The sequence below is a fragment of the Falco naumanni genome, chromosome W (genome assembly GCF_017639655.2).
Source record: "Falco naumanni isolate bFalNau1 chromosome W, bFalNau1.pat, whole genome shotgun sequence".
Classification (NCBI taxonomy): Eukaryota; Metazoa; Chordata; class Aves; order Falconiformes; family Falconidae; genus Falco; species Falco naumanni.
Genome location: NC_054079.1, coordinates 29,124,732 through 29,142,798, shown reverse-complemented (window position 1 = coordinate 29,142,798; position 18,067 = coordinate 29,124,732). Strand labels below are relative to the sequence as shown.

Here is an 18,067-nt window from a genome sequence, read left to right as displayed (position 1 = left end):
AGAAACTTGCACAGATCTCAATGAAGCATTAGACCAGGGGTCTTCAAACTACAGCCTGCGGGCCAGATATGCCCCCCCAGGGTCCTCAATCTGGCCCCCAGTATTTACAGAACCCCCCCACCGGGGGTTGGGAGGGGAAACCAAGCAGCCGCAGATGACTGCCTGCTCCTTCATCAGCGCTGGTGCTGGTTAAAAAGTTTGAGGACCCCTGCATTAGACTGACATCTGTAGAGTAAGATTTTGCTGGCGATGATTTAATTTCCTAATCTTCAGAAGAAAAGGTGATATCTGTTGCTGGCTGGCAGACCAGCTTGATAATTGTCCTGGGTTTTTTTGGTTTCTTTTTTTTTTCCCCCTCTACATGGGATGGGAGAGCATCAGAAAAGGCTCTCGGGTAAAACTCAGTTTAATGAGATTCCCCCCACCCCCAAGTTGCTACCACTTGATGGGATTGGGTAGTTGCCTGCATATTAATTAATTGGTTGGATATACTAACTGGCACCCTGACTATTTCAAAGTAATTTAATTAATAACTGGGAGAGTGCATAAAAACCAAATATACTTTTAGAGTTGTGCTAGTAGCACTTCTGCTGGAACAAATAGGTCCTAATGTAGTATAAACACAAGTTGAAGTTATTCTGCTTCTGGAGACAACTAGTTATAATAACTTTAAAATGAATTGTTCTTAAGTTGGGGCTTCTTGCCTGTTTTAGAAATGTTGAATTGAAACTGAATGGAGAAGAAATGTGATTCCTTGCCTTTGTGTTTTCTATTTAGGCAGAGTATTCTTTTCTGTTGTTTGCTGCATCTATTGGATGAAATTTGAGTACTTCAACTGCTACAGATCTAAATGGTGCTCGGGTAGTTGCAATACATACAGCTCTTGAGTTTGAAATACAGAGCAGTGTTAAAAATGCCAGCAGTGTATGCCTATGTAACCCACTTTCTTGTCATCTGGGGCTGCTGGTGTACAAAGGCTGATATTTTGCAGACGCCTGTTGCAGCAGACTACTATAATATGGGGTTTTACAGGTGACATCTTCCTGGTGCGTGGAGGGATGCGTGCAGTGGAGTTCAAAGTGGTGGAGACAGATCCAAGTCCTTACTGCATAGTGGCTCCGGACACAGTGATCCATTGTGAAGGAGAGCCCATCAAACGAGAGGTGAGCAGAATCCTGCCATGTGGTTCTACTGAATCCCCTCTGTCTGAAATCTGTTTTGGTGACAATCCTTGAGAGCAGCAGTGTTTGAAGTTCCTGTTTTTGGCATTTTGTGTATTGGATGTAATGATTAAAATATCTAATTTCAGGAGATGAGCTGCTGCTGCAGGTAGAGAAATAGGCTTCCAGTATCCTCCTTCAGATGCTGAGATAGCGCCAATGCTTAAGTTTGCTGATGAGATGCCATACTTTGGCAGCATCTGGGTTTGCATCTGCTCCCAGATATCTCATGCTGGGCTTAGATGCATCTTTCAATTCCAAAGTTCTCTTGATCCATAGCAGGGAGGGCTTATAATGTTGCTAAATTTCATGCCATGTGAAAATAAAGCAATTGGTGTCTAGCCTTGAGTGTCCCAAGTTTCAGGCAGCCCGAGTGGATTGTCTGTCAGGTCTTGGCCACCTTACTGTTATAGAGTAGGAAATCTCAAGAGAAATGAGCTAAGGTGGTTGTATACTTCACAAAATAAGTGCCTCTTTACTACCTGCAAATCAGGGTGAGTGCTGGTTTGTAGTTAGCTGCCTTCTGAAAAATTCACCTCCTATTTGACATTTGTGAGACTATGTCTGGGCACTGGATGAGTCCAGTTTGGGCTCTTTGGTACACAGCAGAGACAGGTAGGAGCAAGTTCAGCCAAGGCCACCAAAATGATGAAGAACTGGAGGTCGGAATGAATGAGGAGCAGCTGGGAGAGTGGGTTGATGCAGCATGGAGAAGGGAAGGCAAAGAGGCAGGCTTACTGGCAACTGCCTGATGGGAAGGGGTGGATAACCAGGCTCTTTCAAGAGCTGTGTCCAGGGATAGGACTAGAGATAATGGCACAAGCTGGATCAAGGGAAATTCCCAGTAGATAATTAGGAAAAAGGTTTCCCCAAACCCTGGAGCAAGGCCTGGAGATGGCAGGAATCTCCAGAACTGAAGACCTTCACTACTTGATAGGGCCAGACCCTGAGCAATCTGCTTGAAGTAGTAGCTCCTGTTTGTGGGGTTTGGACTGAGCCCCTCTGAGATTCCAGGCTGTGTTATTTTTTTTATTTTAGTGTGGCCTAATGTTACAGATAACTAAGGCCAGTAGATTTGGACAGCCAAATGAATGGATGCTGTAGAACTATACTGAAAGAGTTGGTTACAGTTGGTCTTATCTGCATATCTGGATCTTAACATTCTCTGTTAATTTGAGTCAATCCCAAGAGAAAACGCTATGTCAGGGAACTGTATGGTAATTAAGGTATGTCATCCTTAAAAATATCACTTAAGGAATAAGTATATTTTATACTGGGCTTTGTTGTCTGTTATCTTTGTTAGCCACATCAGAGGGTCACACAACTTGTTTTGCACTAGAGTCTGTAGGGGTCCTGGCAGCAGAGACTGTCATTCAGGAGAGTGGGCTTCAGTGAGGTCTAGGTACATGCAGGCATTTCCCTTTGCATGTCTGGGAAGAGACAACTAAGAAACAATTGTAGAAGACAACAGGAAGACTTGAAAGTGAGAATCTCAAGACAGCAAAGAAATGGCAATGAGCAAAAACCTGGATTCCTGGGTTCTGTAGACTCGGGGAGATTGTTGAACTATTGTTTTCACTCAAATGTTTTAATGTATTTCCTTCTATATAGGATGAAGAAGAGTCACTGAATGAAGTGGGCTATGATGACATTGGTGGCTGCCGGAAGCAGCTGGCTCAAATCAAAGAGATGGTGGAACTTCCCCTCCGACACCCCGCGCTCTTCAAGGCCATAGGGGTGAAGGTAAGTCCCCATGTGTACCAGGTGGATGAGTGGGCTTGCCCTTGTGGATGACTTTTAATGTTGGAGGCTTATGAGGTATTGGGAGGGGAATAAGTAATTTGGTTTATGGTTTTTGTTTTGAATTTTTTTTTAAAGTTGGTGTTAGGAAAGTATTTCCTTACGTGTTTCAGACACAGATTAAAGTACTGGTAACTTGCAAAGCAGAGGAATGCTTTGAATCAGTACTGTCAGTTACTGGCAAGGTTTTTGTTTGTGTGTCATGCAAAGTAGTAAGTGTGTTGATAATGCTGGGATGGCAGCTGTTGCATGATTTGAAGAATCAGTCAGCAATATGCAGGCGAGCGGAGGTTATCTTTATTCGGCAGCGCTGGGTGCATGGGGGATCGCTCCACCAAAGTCATGCACACCGAGGGGATTTTTCAGTCCCCTCTTTATACAAGCAACTCATACCTATTCATTAGTTTTCCAAGAAATTGTTTACATATTCATTACAATTCTGAGAATTTATTTAAATATCTCGTGCCTGCGCAATGTCCTTGAGGAGTTGTCTCTACACAGACTCTATTCCTCAGCGGCTGTGTTTAAAGTCTCCATCTTTGCCACGTTGCATGTACAACAGGAATCTAAGACCAAATGTCCCTTCTAAAGATAACCAACCCAAGGACTTAGCAGTCTGTGCATCCGTCATGTGGCAATAAGAGTCCTTGGACATTTCCCGACTTCTAACTAAACATAGGTGCGTCATCCTTTACATAAGTGGTACAGCATTCACTATTCAGCATGAGTTTGCATCACAATTTCAGACCAGTTTTATCAAATGCTTACAACTTCAGCGTGAAGTTACTTAAGCATTCAGATACTAGCTCACCACTTAAATCCCTTGCATTTGTCCTCAGCCTCCACGTGGGATTCTGCTGTATGGTCCTCCTGGCACTGGTAAAACACTGATTGCCCGAGCAGTGGCCAATGAAACAGGGGCTTTCTTCTTCCTGATCAATGGTAAGTTTTGTGGCTGCTTTGGCCCCAGATCTGCTGTGTGTTCATTGTCCATCTCATGATAATGAATGGTATTAATAGGGCTTATAGAGCCATGTTGTCTCCCTGACATTCTTCCTTACCTCTTTGAAGTGTGCCTCTGGGGACACTTAGAGGCCATTTGTGTGGCTTGGCTGTTTTGTAGCAGGCTGATTGGAAAGACAGCTTTGTGATGCAGGGACTTGGAGTCTGTCTGGCTGAGTGTTCATTTGTTGGTGAGGGCAGAGCTGGAAGTGAGGTGGTGAGATTATTTTATGTATATGGGTGCAGGACACTTGTTTTTGTTGCTGCCAGTATGTTCCATTCAGAAAATAAGCTGGTCTGCTGTGGATTTCTTTTTTTTCCCCTCAAGTAAAGCACAAGACCTATTCTGTTTCACATAACATTAATTGGGAAGAACTGTTCTGAAAGCTATAATGAGTACCTTGGGACTTAGCTACAAGTGACACAACCTCCTATTGATTACTCTTTACCTGTAGCAGCTGAGATAGATACTGGTTTATGTCCAGTAAGGAGCAGATTCTGAATTTGCCTCACTGTTTTTCTGTCCCATTTTACAGTCGGTGCTGGAATAACTGAACATTTGTACTTAAGGAGTGCTGCTTTTCTGATTTGAATTACTTAGACCCATGAAGGTGAAAGCAAAGGAGTGCATAGCAGTGAGCAGCTGTAGGGAAGTGATTTGCGTTGTATCTCAAGACATCAGATGTAAATGGACTGTTTAACCACGTCACCCTTGTCATATACTTCCTAAGTGTATGGAAGGTGTCACTGTATGCTAATGAGCCAGATATTTCTTTAGACACTTGTACTTTTATTGCATAATAAAAATAACATTGTCAGAATTGGCGATGCATTCTGTCTGCAAGTCCCAAACATGGAGTTACAGGCAGTGTTGTAGATAGACCTGGTATTAATTGGTGAGTTACTTGTAATGAAACACTTAGTACCTGCCTGCACCAGTGGCTCTGCAGCTGATGCACTTCAGTCAGCTAGCAGCTTTGCACTCCTGAGGCTCAGGTTTCTTTTTCTTGGATCTCTTAGAAGCACATTTTTCATTACCACTCCCATCAGCATGATGGAAAAAATCTGTAAAAACAGAATAAATCTGTGAACAGCATTATCGTTCAGCAATTGTAGGAGATCTCAGGGGAATGCTGTCCTTCCTTCTGGGATTGATGTGCTTAAAGAGTTTTTTTTTCCTTCTTTCTTTCCTCACTTATTTATTCTTTGAGAGGAAATGGGTTTGGGGTTTTTGGGGTGGTTTTGGTGTTGTTTTTTTGGTGGTGGGTTGTTTTGTGTTTTTTTTTAAAAACTCATTTATAGGATCTTACAGAGGTAATACCTGTGTAATGCAAGCTGTTCAGTGAGCCAAGTAGGGGAGATGCCATGCTGGATCTCCTGGTTACAAACAGGGAAGGACTGGTGGGTAATGTGGTGGTCAGAGGATGTCTTGGGCACAGTGATTGTGAGATGACAGAGTTTTCAATTCTAAGAGAAGGAGAGGGGGTCAGCAGAACTGTTACCTTGGACTTCTGGAGGGCAGAATTTGGCCTGTTTAAGAGCCTGGTTGACAGAATCCCTTAGGAGACAGTCCTGAAGGGCCAAGGGGTCCATGAAGGCTGGACCTTCTTCTAGAAGGTACTCAAATGCACAGGAGCAGTCTGTCCCCATGTGCCAAAAGACGAGCTGGTGGGGGAGAAGACTGGCTTGGCTGAACAGAGAGGGTTTCCTGAAACTCGGGGGGGGGAAAAAGGAGAGTTTACCACCTTTGGAAGAAGGGGCAGGCAACACTGGAGGACTCTAAGGATGTTGTGAGTTTATGCAGGGTGAAGATTAGAGAGGTCAAAGCCCAGCTAGAACTCGGGCTGGCCATTACCATAAAAGATAGCAAAAAATGTTTTTACTAATACATTAGTAACAAAAGGAGGGCCGAGGATCCTTTATTGGATGCAGTGGGGAACATTGCCACAAAGGATGAGGAAAAGGCTGAGGGACTTAATGCTTCCTTTGCCTCAGTCTTTAATAGCAAGACTAGTTACCCTCTGGGTACTCAGCCCCCCGAGCTGGAAGACAGGGAGGAGGAGGAGCAGAATGAAGTCTCCACAGTCCAGGAGGAAACAGTTAGCGACCTGCTGCTCCACTTAGACATGCACAAGTCTATGGGGCTGGATGGGATCCACCCAAGGGTACTGAGGGAGCTGGCAGAGGAGCTCGCCAAGCCGTTCTCCATCATTTATCGACAGCCCTGGCTAGCTGGGGAGGTCCCAGCAGACTGGAGGTTAGCCAATGTGACGCCCATCTACAAGAAGGACCAGAAAGAGGATCTGGGGAACTACAGGCCCATCAGCCTGACCTCAGTGCTGGGGAAGGTTATGGAGCAGATCATCCTGAGTGCCATCACGTGGCACGTGCAGGACAACTAAGGGATCAGGCCCAGACAGCATGGGTTTATGAAAGGCAGGTCCTGCTTGACAAACCTGATCTCCTTCCACCACAAGATGACCCGCCTAGTGGATGAGGGAAAGGCTGTGGATGTTGTCTACCCGGACCTTAGTAAAGCCTTTGATGCTGTCTTCCATAGCATTCTGCTGGAGAAACTGGCTGCTCATGGCTTGGACGAGTGTACTCTACGCTGGGTTAAAAGCTGGCTGGCTGGCCGAGCCCAAAGAGTGGTAGTAAATGGAGTTACATCCAGCTGGCGTCTGGTCACAAGTGGTGTTCCCCAGGGCTCAGTATTGGGCCAGTTCTGTTTAACATCTTTATCACCGATCTGGACAAGGGGATTGAGTGCACCCTCAGGAAGTTTGCAGACGATACCAAGTTGGGGGGAGAGTGTTGATCTGCTTGAGGGTAGGAAGGATCTGCAGAGGGATCTGGACTCGCTGGATCAATGCACCAAGGCCAATTGTATGAGGTTTAACAAGGAGAAGTGCTGGGTCCTGCACTGGGGTCACAACAACCCCACGCAATGCTACAGGCTTGGGGAAGGGTGGCTGGAAAGCTGCCTTGTGGAAAAGGACCTGGGGGTGCTGATTGACACCTGGCTGAACATGAGCCAGCAGTGTGCCCAGGTGGCCAAGGAGGCCAGTACACACCAGCATGCTATCAGAAACAGTGTGGCCATCAGGACAAGGGAAGTGATTGTCCGCCTGTTCTGGGCACTGGTGAGGCCCCACCTTGAATACTGTGTTCAGTTTTGGGCCCCTCACTTCAAGAGGGATGTAGAGGTGCTGGAGTGTGCCCAGAGAAGGGCAACAAAGCTGGTGAAGGGTCTAGAGAACAAGTCTCATGAGGAGCAGCTGAGGGAACTGGGGTTGTTTAGCCTGGAGAGGAGGAGGCTCGGGGGGACCTTAATTGTTCTCTACAGCTACCTGAAAGGAGGTTGTAGGCAGGTGGGGGTCAGTCTCTTCTCCCAGATAACAAGTGGCAGGACAAGAGGTAACGGCCTCAGGTTATGCCAGGGGAGGTTTAGATTGGATATTAGGAAAAATGTCTTCACTGAAAGGGTGGTCAAGCATTGGAACAGGCTGCCTGGGGAGGTGGTGGAATCACCGTCCCTGGAGGTGTTTAAAAAATGTGTAGTTGCGGTGCTTAGGGACATGGTTTAGTGATGGACTTGGCAGTCCTGGGTTAACAGTTGGACTTGATCTCTAAAGGTCTTTTCCAACCTAAATGATTCTATGAAAGACAGCTTTGATATCTTACAGCTTTTTCTTTTCCTACCCTGATAATTCATCACCATATAATTTGATTGTTTCTCTTGCAAGCTAGTACTGACATTAACTGTGTGGTGGTACATTACAGAGAAACTTACTATGTGTGAAATAGGGTAAGGAAAGAGGTAGCTAAAGGTAGCTCATTGACTAGTGCTGCATTCTGTTACAGTAAACTGGAAAAAACCAAACCAACAAAAAAAACCAGAATAATGATAGAAAGTCATTCTGCATGCTGTTCTTGCCTGAAAATTTAGTGAACTTGGTTGACACTATTTGCTTTGGTTTGAAATATAGATACTCCCATGTGAATGTTGTATTAAAGAAATTCAGCTGCATGCCTTGGGGCTAGCTACCTCTCTTCTGAGTGCTGCAGTGCTGTTACTTTTTTCAGGTCCTGAGATCATGAGCAAGCTGGCTGGCGAGTCTGAGAGCAACCTGAGGAAAGCCTTTGAAGAAGCAGAGAAGAATGCTCCTGCTATCATCTTCATTGATGAACTGGATGCCATTGCTCCCAAGAGAGAGAAGGTAAAGAAAGCCTGTAGAAGGTAAAGAGTACATCTGTTTTGGTAGCAGCTGGTGTGAATCTCTGCATTTGACTACAGGGTAAAGCAGTGGTTAACTTAACACTTGAATGCAATTGGATGTCAGATATGGATATCAGAAGAATCTGATATGGTTAATGATGTTTCTTAACAGCTTGTCTGTTGTATCTGTCTGCTTTGGTGCAGCACTAGCTCCTCTGCTGTATATTAGACCTTTTGGTCTAATCATTACTTTCTCTCTCTCCATAGACACATGGAGAGGTGGAACGTCGCATAGTATCTCAGCTGTTGACTCTTATGGACGGACTGAAACAGAGAGCACATGTGATAGTTATGGCAGCTACCAACAGACCTAACAGCATTGACCCAGCACTCAGGCGATTTGGTAACCATAATTGCCATCTTTTTTGTGTGTGTGTATCAGATACTTTGTTATGGAAAGACTGAGCAGAAATTTAATATTAAACACCTGTTTGTTACAAAAGTATTGATTTGTCTCCAGCTACTTGTTTGAAATTAATTTTTAGGCTTCCAACCTTTGGTATCGTTTTCTGTGCTTTATTAGGTTAGAATTTGTAGAAATAATGAAATACTTGAGGGTAGCACGCTTTTTCAGTTCATCAATTAGGTGTGGCTATTTCAGAACTAAACACTTAAGGGGTTGTTCATACTTCAGTTTGCAGAAGGCTCTGAATTGTCCAATTTCTTTTATTGATGAGAAGCCTGGTAGTTTTTGAGACTTAAGTTTTTGAAACTTTGCAGTGTGAATGAATGTCTGTTGTATGACCAGTTGGTAAAGTTAAGTTTGCAGCCTCTTAAATGTGGAGTGAGGCATATGAATGCGCAGCTATGGCTAGAGGAAAATGATAAGTATATGTACCTTTGTTAATATTGCAGAAATACATAGGTTTCCTCTCCCCCCCCCCCGATATTGGGGCACTTCATGTTTTTCACCACTTGGGTACTGCTATGAAAGTTCTGAAAAAATGAAATCTCTCAGTATTTGTGGACTCCTGTGCTGAGGACACAAAGATAGGAATAAATAAAAACATCTCATGATGTGTTGGTTAGGGGAAGGATGTTTTCCTATAAATGAGGATCAGAAAAAACAGAAAACCTTTGTGTGTAGTCTTGAACTCTAGTTAATATAGTAGTCTCACTTGCCCTAAATGGCTAAAGCTTTTCTTCCTCCTCTGATCTGACTCTGCTACTGCGCTGATAGATGCTGCAGAGAAACCCAAAGCTCTGGCATTTTCTGAAATCGTATGTGTTTGTGGCTCGTCATCATATTCCTCTGTCAGAGGAAGGCAGCAACTGCAGCTCCTTTAGTTTGCAGAATCAGCAGCTCAACATATGTTTTGTACTTCCCAGGTCGTTTTGACAGAGAGGTAGATATTGGTATCCCAGATGCCACCGGACGCCTGGAGATCCTGCAGATCCACACAAAAAATATGAAACTGGCGGATGATGTGGATCTGGAACAGGTGAGTAGCATGCTATTAGGGAAGCTTGTCTCTGCTTGTTTAGGACAGTGTGAAACTGGGTGAATGTGTGATCTCTGGGCTTCCTTCTAACCAGTTTACCAGTGACCAAAAATCCTCACTTGCTAGTGAAGCATGGTATAGCTAAGTAAAGCAAATGTGTATCATCAGTCCAGTCTGAAATTGCCTTGTCACTGTCCTCCTGGGTTTGCTTGCTGTGGCATTCTCTCTAAAAATAAAACAAGCCTGAAACAGTACTCACAGAGCTGGGTGAACATTGTGGTGATACTGGATGGTTACTGTAATCTCTGTCCTGAATGAAGAACTGTAGTCCTTGGGGTTATCTTTCTGTACATCATCTGAATTCCAGTTGCAGCTTTGATCTCAAGTAGGAGGTGGAACAGCAGTGTCTTTGCCTATTAAATATATGATAGCACTTGTCTTGAATTTGCAGCAGAGCAGTGATGTTCCTGTCCTCCAGAGTCTTGTACCTCTGAGTGACCAGAGCATGCATTGCCCTTGCAGAGTGCTTGCTTGTATCACTGTGAGTCATACTCAGTACTCTGCTTTCAGGTGGCAAATGAGACCCATGGCCATGTTGGTGCTGACTTGGCTGCTCTTTGCTCAGAAGCTGCTCTTCAGGCTATCAGAAAGAAGATGGATCTCATAGACCTAGAAGATGAAACCATCGATGCTGAAGTGATGAACTCACTGGCTGTGACCATGGATGACTTCAGGGTAATGCAGGAGTGCCCCTTTCTTCTGGGTGCAATGTCTAATTGCTTATCTGAAGCATGAAAGCATAACATGTTCGGATTTGCATAATGCTGTTTCTTCTAACAATAGTGGGCTCTGAGCCAGAGCAACCCGTCTGCTCTTCGGGAGACTGTAGTGGAGGTGCCACAAGTTACCTGGGAAGATATTGGTGGTCTAGAAGATGTAAAGAGAGAACTCCAGGAACTTGTACAGGTAAGTTTCCAATGGATTTTTGCCTAGTCAGCTTGAAAAATAATTGTAATAAAATCCAGAACCTCTTCACATGCCTGTTTAGGCTGTGAACAGTGTAAATGCAGAGTTTTTGTGGTATTTTCTTGTAATGGACTGAAAATACCATGCTGTTCCATCTTGGTAAACTTAGGGAGAGGAAGGTTCTGGGAAGCAGCATCAGGCTTTCCTTAGCTGAGTCTACAGTGACATCTTGGGTGGGTGTTGTGCTACATGTGGAAACAGCAGCAGTTCTGCTTCTCTTAAGTGGAGACCAGCAGTGTGGACCACTTCTGAGAATCCTGTTACGTGGAAAGCCTCTGAAGGGCTTTTCATCAGTGTTAGTACAGGGACAGGTGAGAAGTAGTTGTGAAGCCTTCTATGAAGGGAGAGGCTGGAACAAAGTCATGAATGGTCTGTGGAAACTTCTGGTGCCTGCCTGCGTTGGGGTGGTTTGGGTTTGATATGTCCTTGTTTTCAGTTGGCACTGTAGAAACAGCCAGTCTGTTTTAATGCCAAAAAAATTAAGATTGAAAAGTAGATTCATTCACAATCACTGACCTTGTTGTGGAGGATAAATACATCAGACATCTTGCCTGTCTCTGGAGGGTGGGGCAAACAGGTTAGATAATGAGCAGTTCCCTTTTGCTTCTGCAGGGCAGAGTGAAGCTGGGGTTAAGTGTGCTGGAAAACTATCTGAACTGGTACTTAGTTCATAAGTGGAAATAGTCTGTTTAAGGCATCTTTACAACTTAGCTGTGGTGCTTTTCAAACCAGTGCCCATTTAAAAACTCCAGTGGCACTGAGCAGACAGAACCTTGTGTTTAACCCACCAGAAATCGAGGTAGTGTTTCTGGTAGGAGCAGAAACAAAACTGATCTAGTGAAAGATGTCCCTGCCTATGGCAGGGAGGTTGGCCTAGATGATACTTGATGGTCCCTTCCAACCCAAACCATTCTGTGATTCTAAGGTACAGACCTGTTCTGGCTCATCACGAGAGATTTTTGTTTGTTTGCTTTATTCTTCTTCAGTATCCTGTGGAGCACCCAGACAAGTTCCTAAAATTTGGCATGACCCCATCAAAAGGGGTTCTGTTCTATGGGCCACCCGGTTGTGGTAAGACACTGCTTGCCAAAGCCATTGCCAACGAATGCCAGGCAAACTTCATTTCCATCAAGGGGCCAGAATTGCTCACCATGTGGTTTGGTGAGTCTGAAGCCAATGTGCGTGAGATCTTTGATAAGGTAAGCGTATCTTCTATTCCTCATGCTATGTTTGTGCTGAGATAGCCCTAAAACATTCTCTACTGCACCTGTCTTACTGGCCTGGTTCTTGTTTGTTTTGTGTTTTCCGCACTTGCACTGAATGCAGAGGCTGCTTTCCTGATATTGAGGAATTAATTCTCTTTGGCAGCATAGCTATTTAAATGGCTTTCTGTTATAGCATGATAAATGCCCCAGTGTCTTAGTGAGGCTAGTATTAGCATGGCATAGATATTCTTCGCATCCCTGAAAGCTAATGAGGTGTCAAAGTAAGTTGTCACCTACAGATTTTCAAAACATGCTATGGGTGGTTCTTTTTCTGCAGTTGGACTAGATGATCATTGTAGGTCCCTTCCAACTGAAATACTCTATTCTATTTTTGTCCTGTGATACATATGGCTTAGAAAGAAACTCATTCCTCCTGCCCAGTTGCCCCATAGATAGTGTGACCTCTTGTCCCAGGAGGTATCTGCATGGATCATCCTAGGAATCATCACCCCTGTGGTCAGGGAAGGTGCTGAAAGGGCAAAGTTGGAAGGAGAGAGAGAAAAATTTAGGTTGAGAGGGAACCTCAGAGACCATCTGGTCCGACCATTTGTCCAGAGCAGGGAGATAACTTGGAAATTCAATCAGGTTGCTCAGGGCCTCATGTTTTGAACATATGCTAAGGATGGAGAATCCCTGACCTCTCTGGGCCTTGTGCTAGTGCTTGAGCACTCTCATTGTGAAGAAAATTTATTCTTTTTCTAACTGGAATTTTCTTTGCAGCCATTTGTGCTTGTGGTCTCTTATCCTTTCGCTCTGCATCTTGAAGAAGGATCTGGCTCCCTTTTCCTTATAATTACCCTTTAGGTAGCTGAACCATTTGATGTATCTCGCCTACTGATAATTGAGTGCCTAAACCAATTGACATCCCCGGATCTTGCAGGGAGAATTCTGGTCCAGGAAAATTGACTCCAGCTTTCCCTCTAGGCATTGGAGTTACCACCCTTCTGCTTGGTTCACAATGCTCCTAGCTTTGGGGAAATATAGCTTGTTGTTCAGGAGAATTTAATTGAGGGTTTGCGTGGCAAGAGTCTGTTCTGGAGCAGCTCCTCCAAGGTTTTTGTTGTGGCAGCAGTGCTCTGGCACTCCTCTAAGCTGCTTTAATTGTAGGGTAGGCTTAGTGTGAAATCGGTGTGCTTCTCACGATATCAAAAATTGGAGTTTCTGAGCCCCCTTGCTTTCTAACACTCCTTGCTGAGGCAGGAGGCTAGGTGAGGCTGGGCCAGGATTCCAAGATAAAACTCAATAATGACAGAGTCGTTAAGCAGGTATTTCTTTATTTGTGGTGCCGGGTGCATAGGGGATCGCTCTTCCTAGTATGTACCCCCAGCTCCAGTTCTCACTATTTTTATGCTACAATCTAATATGCATATATATATATATATGCATTAACATTTCCTGGAAAACTAATACATATTCAAACTGTTTCCCCGAAATGTTTTACATATTTTTCCACCTCCTCATGCACACGTACTGCCACCTTGAGGGTCTTCTCAGAGGGCCTTCTGATGAAGGCTCAAAGTCTTTGTCCACATAAACTTTCAACCTGGGGTCTCTTGTACATGCGCAGTTCATTTCTACTGATTTTAAAACTTCTTATCCTAGTGTCCTGGAACACACCATCCTGTTCTCTAGCTAAAGAAAACTTTTATCTTCCTTTGCAGTGCTTGTTTACCATTGTCCAAGGTTATTTATGACATACCCTTATGGTTTTACATCCCCTAGTCTAAACTTCCAGACCACAATTATGTAGCAACTAGGTATTACCCTACCTTTTACATATGTTAGCACATTGTACAAAGGTTAGTGAACCCCTGTCAGCTCACAAAGTTGACCAGTCTTATTCTTTTAACCCTTACATATCGCTCACCTGGCGGTATTAACATGGAGTAATTGTTCCCATTTACTTTTTGCAGGCCCGCCAAGCAGCCCCTTGTGTGCTCTTTTTTGATGAGCTAGACTCCATTGCAAAGGCTCGAGGTGGGAATATCGGAGATGGTGGTGGTGCTGCAGATCGTGTCATCAACCAGATCCTGACAGAGATGGATGGCATGTCCACCAAGAAAAACGTCTTCATCATTGGTGCCACCAACAGGCCAGACATCATTGACCCAGCCATCTTGCGCCCTGGCCGCCTGGATCAACTCATCTACATCCCCCTGCCTGATGAGAAGTCCCGGGTTGCTATTCTTAAGGCCAACCTGAGGAAATCACCAGTTGCCAAGGTAGGATCTGTACCCTGACTGTGTCTGACTTGGGTTTGCTGTGTGCTGCACATGTTCCTCGCAAGCTGGTAATAGAGCAGAGGGCTGGTAACTGCTCCACACAGTACAGAGCTGGGAAGCCTTCAGTCCCTGAAGGATGGAAATGAAGAGGTAGGGGGAGGCTTGAGCTCTGAGACTAGGTATCAAGAAAGCTAGGTGTTGGTGTGTAAGCACAGCAGGTCTTTATCGCATAGTAGAGTTCTGCCCACAGTGTGGGAATAGGAAGGCATGTTATGGCAAGGTGGAAAAAATTCTTGTGCTCTGAAAGAAAAGTAAATGTAGAAAACAGGGGTGGGAAATGGAAATTGAAGAGGAACCATTGCAGTTAATTGTTGCTGAACTCTCATAGGCAAGAGTGATGTCCCTTGCCTGAGGAGCAGGCAATAATGCAACTGATAGCTAATCAGAGAAAAGCAGATGTGAAGTGAGAGCTCAAGCTATTTTATGCCAAGCTTACCTTTTTAGGTGCTGTTGGGAAGGAAAGCTTCAAAGGAGGTTGCAGTACTACTCCCTCAGTTGAGGGGGAGGAGGAGGTTGGTTGTCTTGGTCTGCCTGTGCCCCATCTCCATTTCCAGTCTGACTGTTTCATTTGACTCCTAATGTTGAGACCTGAACAAATCATATCCTAAATCCACAAGTCAACCTTCCTCTTCTTGAGGGTGAACAGTGCAGAGGTACTCTCCCCCTCTACTCTGCTCTTGTGAGACCCCACCTGGAGTACTGTGTTCAGCTCTGGGGCCCCCAAAGTAAGAAGGATATGGACCTGTTGGAGCAAGTCCAGAGGAGGGCCGTGAAAGATGATCAGAGGGCTGGAGCACCTCCCACATGAGGACAGGCTGAGAGAGCTGGGGTTATTTAGCCTGGAGAAGAGAAGGTTCCAAGGAGGACTTGAAGTACTGGAAGGCCACTATAAGGGGGCCTACAGGAAAGATGGGGAGAGACTCTTTACAAGGGCATGTAGTGATAGGACCAAGGGGTAATGGCTTTAAACTGAAAGAGGGCAGATTTAGATGAGATATTAGGAAGAAATTCTTTACTGTGAGGGTGGTGAGACACTGGCACAGGTTGCCCAGAGAAGTTGTGGATGCCCCCTCCCTGGACTTGAACACACAAGGCCAGGTTGGATGTGGCTTTGAGCAATCTGGTCTAATGGAAGATGTCGCTGCCCATGGCAGGGGGGTTGGAACTAGATGAGCTTTAAGGTCCCTTCCAACCCAAACTATTCTGTGATTAACAGCTGCTTCGCAGGGTCTTGCTGGTTGTGTGGGGAGTGTGGCCTGCCTTTATATGTGGTTAACTTTTCCCCAAAACGAGAATCTTAACGGCTCATCTCTTCAAAAATTGGCCCAAGTTTTAAGGCAGTACCTTGATACCATGGGATCTAAAGACACCTCTTTGTCACCTGAGGGTGTAAAGGACAGGCCTCTCTTGGTTGGTTGGTTTGTTTGTTTTCACTAGGACGTCGACCTGGATTTCCTAGCTAAGATGACCAATGGCTTTTCGGGGGCTGACCTGACAGAAATTTGCCAGCGTGCCTGCAAACTGGCTATCCGTGAGTCTATTGAGAGTGAGATCAGGCGAGAACGAGAGAGGCAGACCAATCCTTCCGCCATGGTGAGTGGGGCACTCCTGAGCTTTCCCCACTCGTGAGACAGGCAGCCCACCTCATCCCGTGGGTGAGGCAGGATGCATTCCTCTCCATAATCCTTGGATGGGGATGATTGGGCTCTCATCACAGAGTATAGAGCTTGGAGCTCTTTGTTCTCATTTTGTGGGAGAACAAGGCCCTCCTGGGGTGCCTTATTGTCAGCATTGCTTAGAAGGCCCCTGCTGCAGCTGTGACTAAGTCTACCAGTGTCCTTCTCCAGCCCCTACTTGGGCAGGTATTGGAGCATACTGGCTGGAGGGAGGCTGTGGGTGGTTGTTGGGCCATGGAGCTTGTGCATGCAGCTCACCTGGGCCCTCTGTCCTGCTACAGGAAGTGGAGGAGGATGACCCAGTTCCTGAGATACGCAGGGATCACTTTGAGGAGGCCATGCGCTTTGCTCGACGCTCTGTCAGTGACAATGACATCAGGAAATATGAGATGTTTGCGCAGACTCTACAGCAGAGCCGTGGCTTTGGCAGTTTCAGGTAACAGTGGGGGAGTGGGACAAGGGTGGTGTGGCTCAGCCAGCCCCAGAACAGAGCACTGAGGCAGCTTTCTGCTGGATTCTGGATAAAAAAAATTCCCTCATCCACATTTTTCCATTCTCCCCAGTGTGTACAGTAGCCAGCTGAGTATGTGGCAGGCGTAGGCTGTGCTGCAGCTCAGTTGTAGCTGCTCTGTTTAGCGCTCCTGAAGTCCCATCAACCTTCTTTTCCTTTAACACGAGCAACATCTATCAGCCATATAAGCCTTTTGTGTGACCTGCCATAAGGCTTCATCCCCTTTCTCCTCCCTGTCGTACTTGGCACCAGGGTATTGGTATGGAGGGAGGAGATCATGCTGAGCTATGAGGAGTCTTTTGAACAGTGTCTCTTCTCTCCCCTTCTGCACCACTGCATGCAGGTTCCCATCAGGTAACCAGGGTGGTGCTGGTCCAAGCCAAGGCACAGGAGGTGGCAGCGGGGGCAACGTGTACAGTGAAGACAATGACGATGATCTCTACGGTTAACTCACTATCCTCTGTGGACCAAAGTCCACATCAGACCGTGTTGTACAGGAAAAAAATCCAGTGTTCAGTGGACTCTGCTTCTTCATTCCTCAATCAGAACAGTGTAGCTGTACGTCAGACTTTTTCTGTGGGGAATCACTTGGGAGGCAGACAGTGAATTAACGAGGAGGGGAACTGACTTAATTTCTGAGAAATCTCTGTTCTAGTTTGTGGCAGAATCAGCAGCTTTAGCAAAGAGTACAATGTTAGCCTGTATTAAAAAAAATATCCCACAGTAATAATAATAATAAAAAAAATTGCTGTTGTCATTTAACCCCAGCCAGAAACTAAAGTAATGCACGGCTGCTCGCTCACTCCTCCGCTCCTCAGAGGGATGGAGAGGAGAATTGGAAAGGAATGTAAAATTGAGAGTTGAGATAAGAACAATTTAAGAATTGAAATAAAATAAAAAACAATAACAATTATAAAGGAAAAGAGGCAGAAGGGGAGAGGAATGAAAGGCAAAGGGGGAGGGGGGGAAACCGTGTGATGCACAATACTGACTGATGCTGAGCCAGTCCCCGAGCAGCGAGTGGCAGGACATGGCTGACTCCCCCAGGTTTATATGCTGAGCAGCCCAACCATGGTGCATGCAGGATGGGGGGATAGTAGCAAGGAGCCCCCCCTTCACTGTCCCATCTCCAGCTGTACCACCCCACCATTCACAGACCTTCCTCAGCTGGGCCCCGCTCCTGCTGCCTGTGTCCTGAGAGCCCCATGGGGAGGCAGAGCCCTGATGGAATTCCCCTGGTGCTGGTGAGGGTGAGACCCTTTACTGGTCCTGCTGCCTGCACCCAGGCCCAGGGCAAGCACAGCCCCAGCATCTCCCCTTGCAACACACCCCAAGGAGGTATATTTTTAAAAATTATTTTTTTCTCTTAATATTGACATAAAAAAGATACAAAAAACCCACTATAAAGCATTCAGGACTCACTGAAACTGAGAAAAACAGCTGCTTGCATCTGCATGCTGACCTGTCCTCTCACTCCAGCAGTGTCCGCCAGGTTTCTCTATATTGAACACCACAGGGACCGGCAAAGGGAATCAGTGACATACCTGTCAAACTGGGCAATAAA

General features: G+C 45.5%; 1 protein-coding gene across 1 annotated transcript in view; it reads left to right on the top strand.

The window, feature by feature from the left end:
- Positions 1-17,024, top strand: part of LOC121080598 (transitional endoplasmic reticulum ATPase) — a 29,226-nt gene extending 12,202 nt beyond the window's left edge. The window contains exons 5-17 of the mRNA XM_040578731.1: positions 1,033-1,163; positions 2,832-2,963; positions 3,860-3,962; positions 8,109-8,242; positions 8,509-8,644; positions 9,631-9,743; positions 10,314-10,478; positions 10,587-10,709; positions 11,756-11,968; positions 13,948-14,256; positions 15,754-15,909; positions 16,274-16,428; positions 16,847-17,024. Of these exons, the coding sequence (XP_040434665.1) occupies positions 1,033-1,163; positions 2,832-2,963; positions 3,860-3,962; positions 8,109-8,242; positions 8,509-8,644; positions 9,631-9,743; positions 10,314-10,478; positions 10,587-10,709; positions 11,756-11,968; positions 13,948-14,256; positions 15,754-15,909; positions 16,274-16,428; positions 16,847-16,952 (1,976 nt within the window). The 3' untranslated portion in view covers positions 16,953-17,024. The remainder of the gene's footprint in view (positions 1-1,032; positions 1,164-2,831; positions 2,964-3,859; positions 3,963-8,108; positions 8,243-8,508; positions 8,645-9,630; positions 9,744-10,313; positions 10,479-10,586; positions 10,710-11,755; positions 11,969-13,947; positions 14,257-15,753; positions 15,910-16,273; positions 16,429-16,846) is intronic.
- Positions 17,025-18,067: the final 1,043 nt, after the last annotated feature.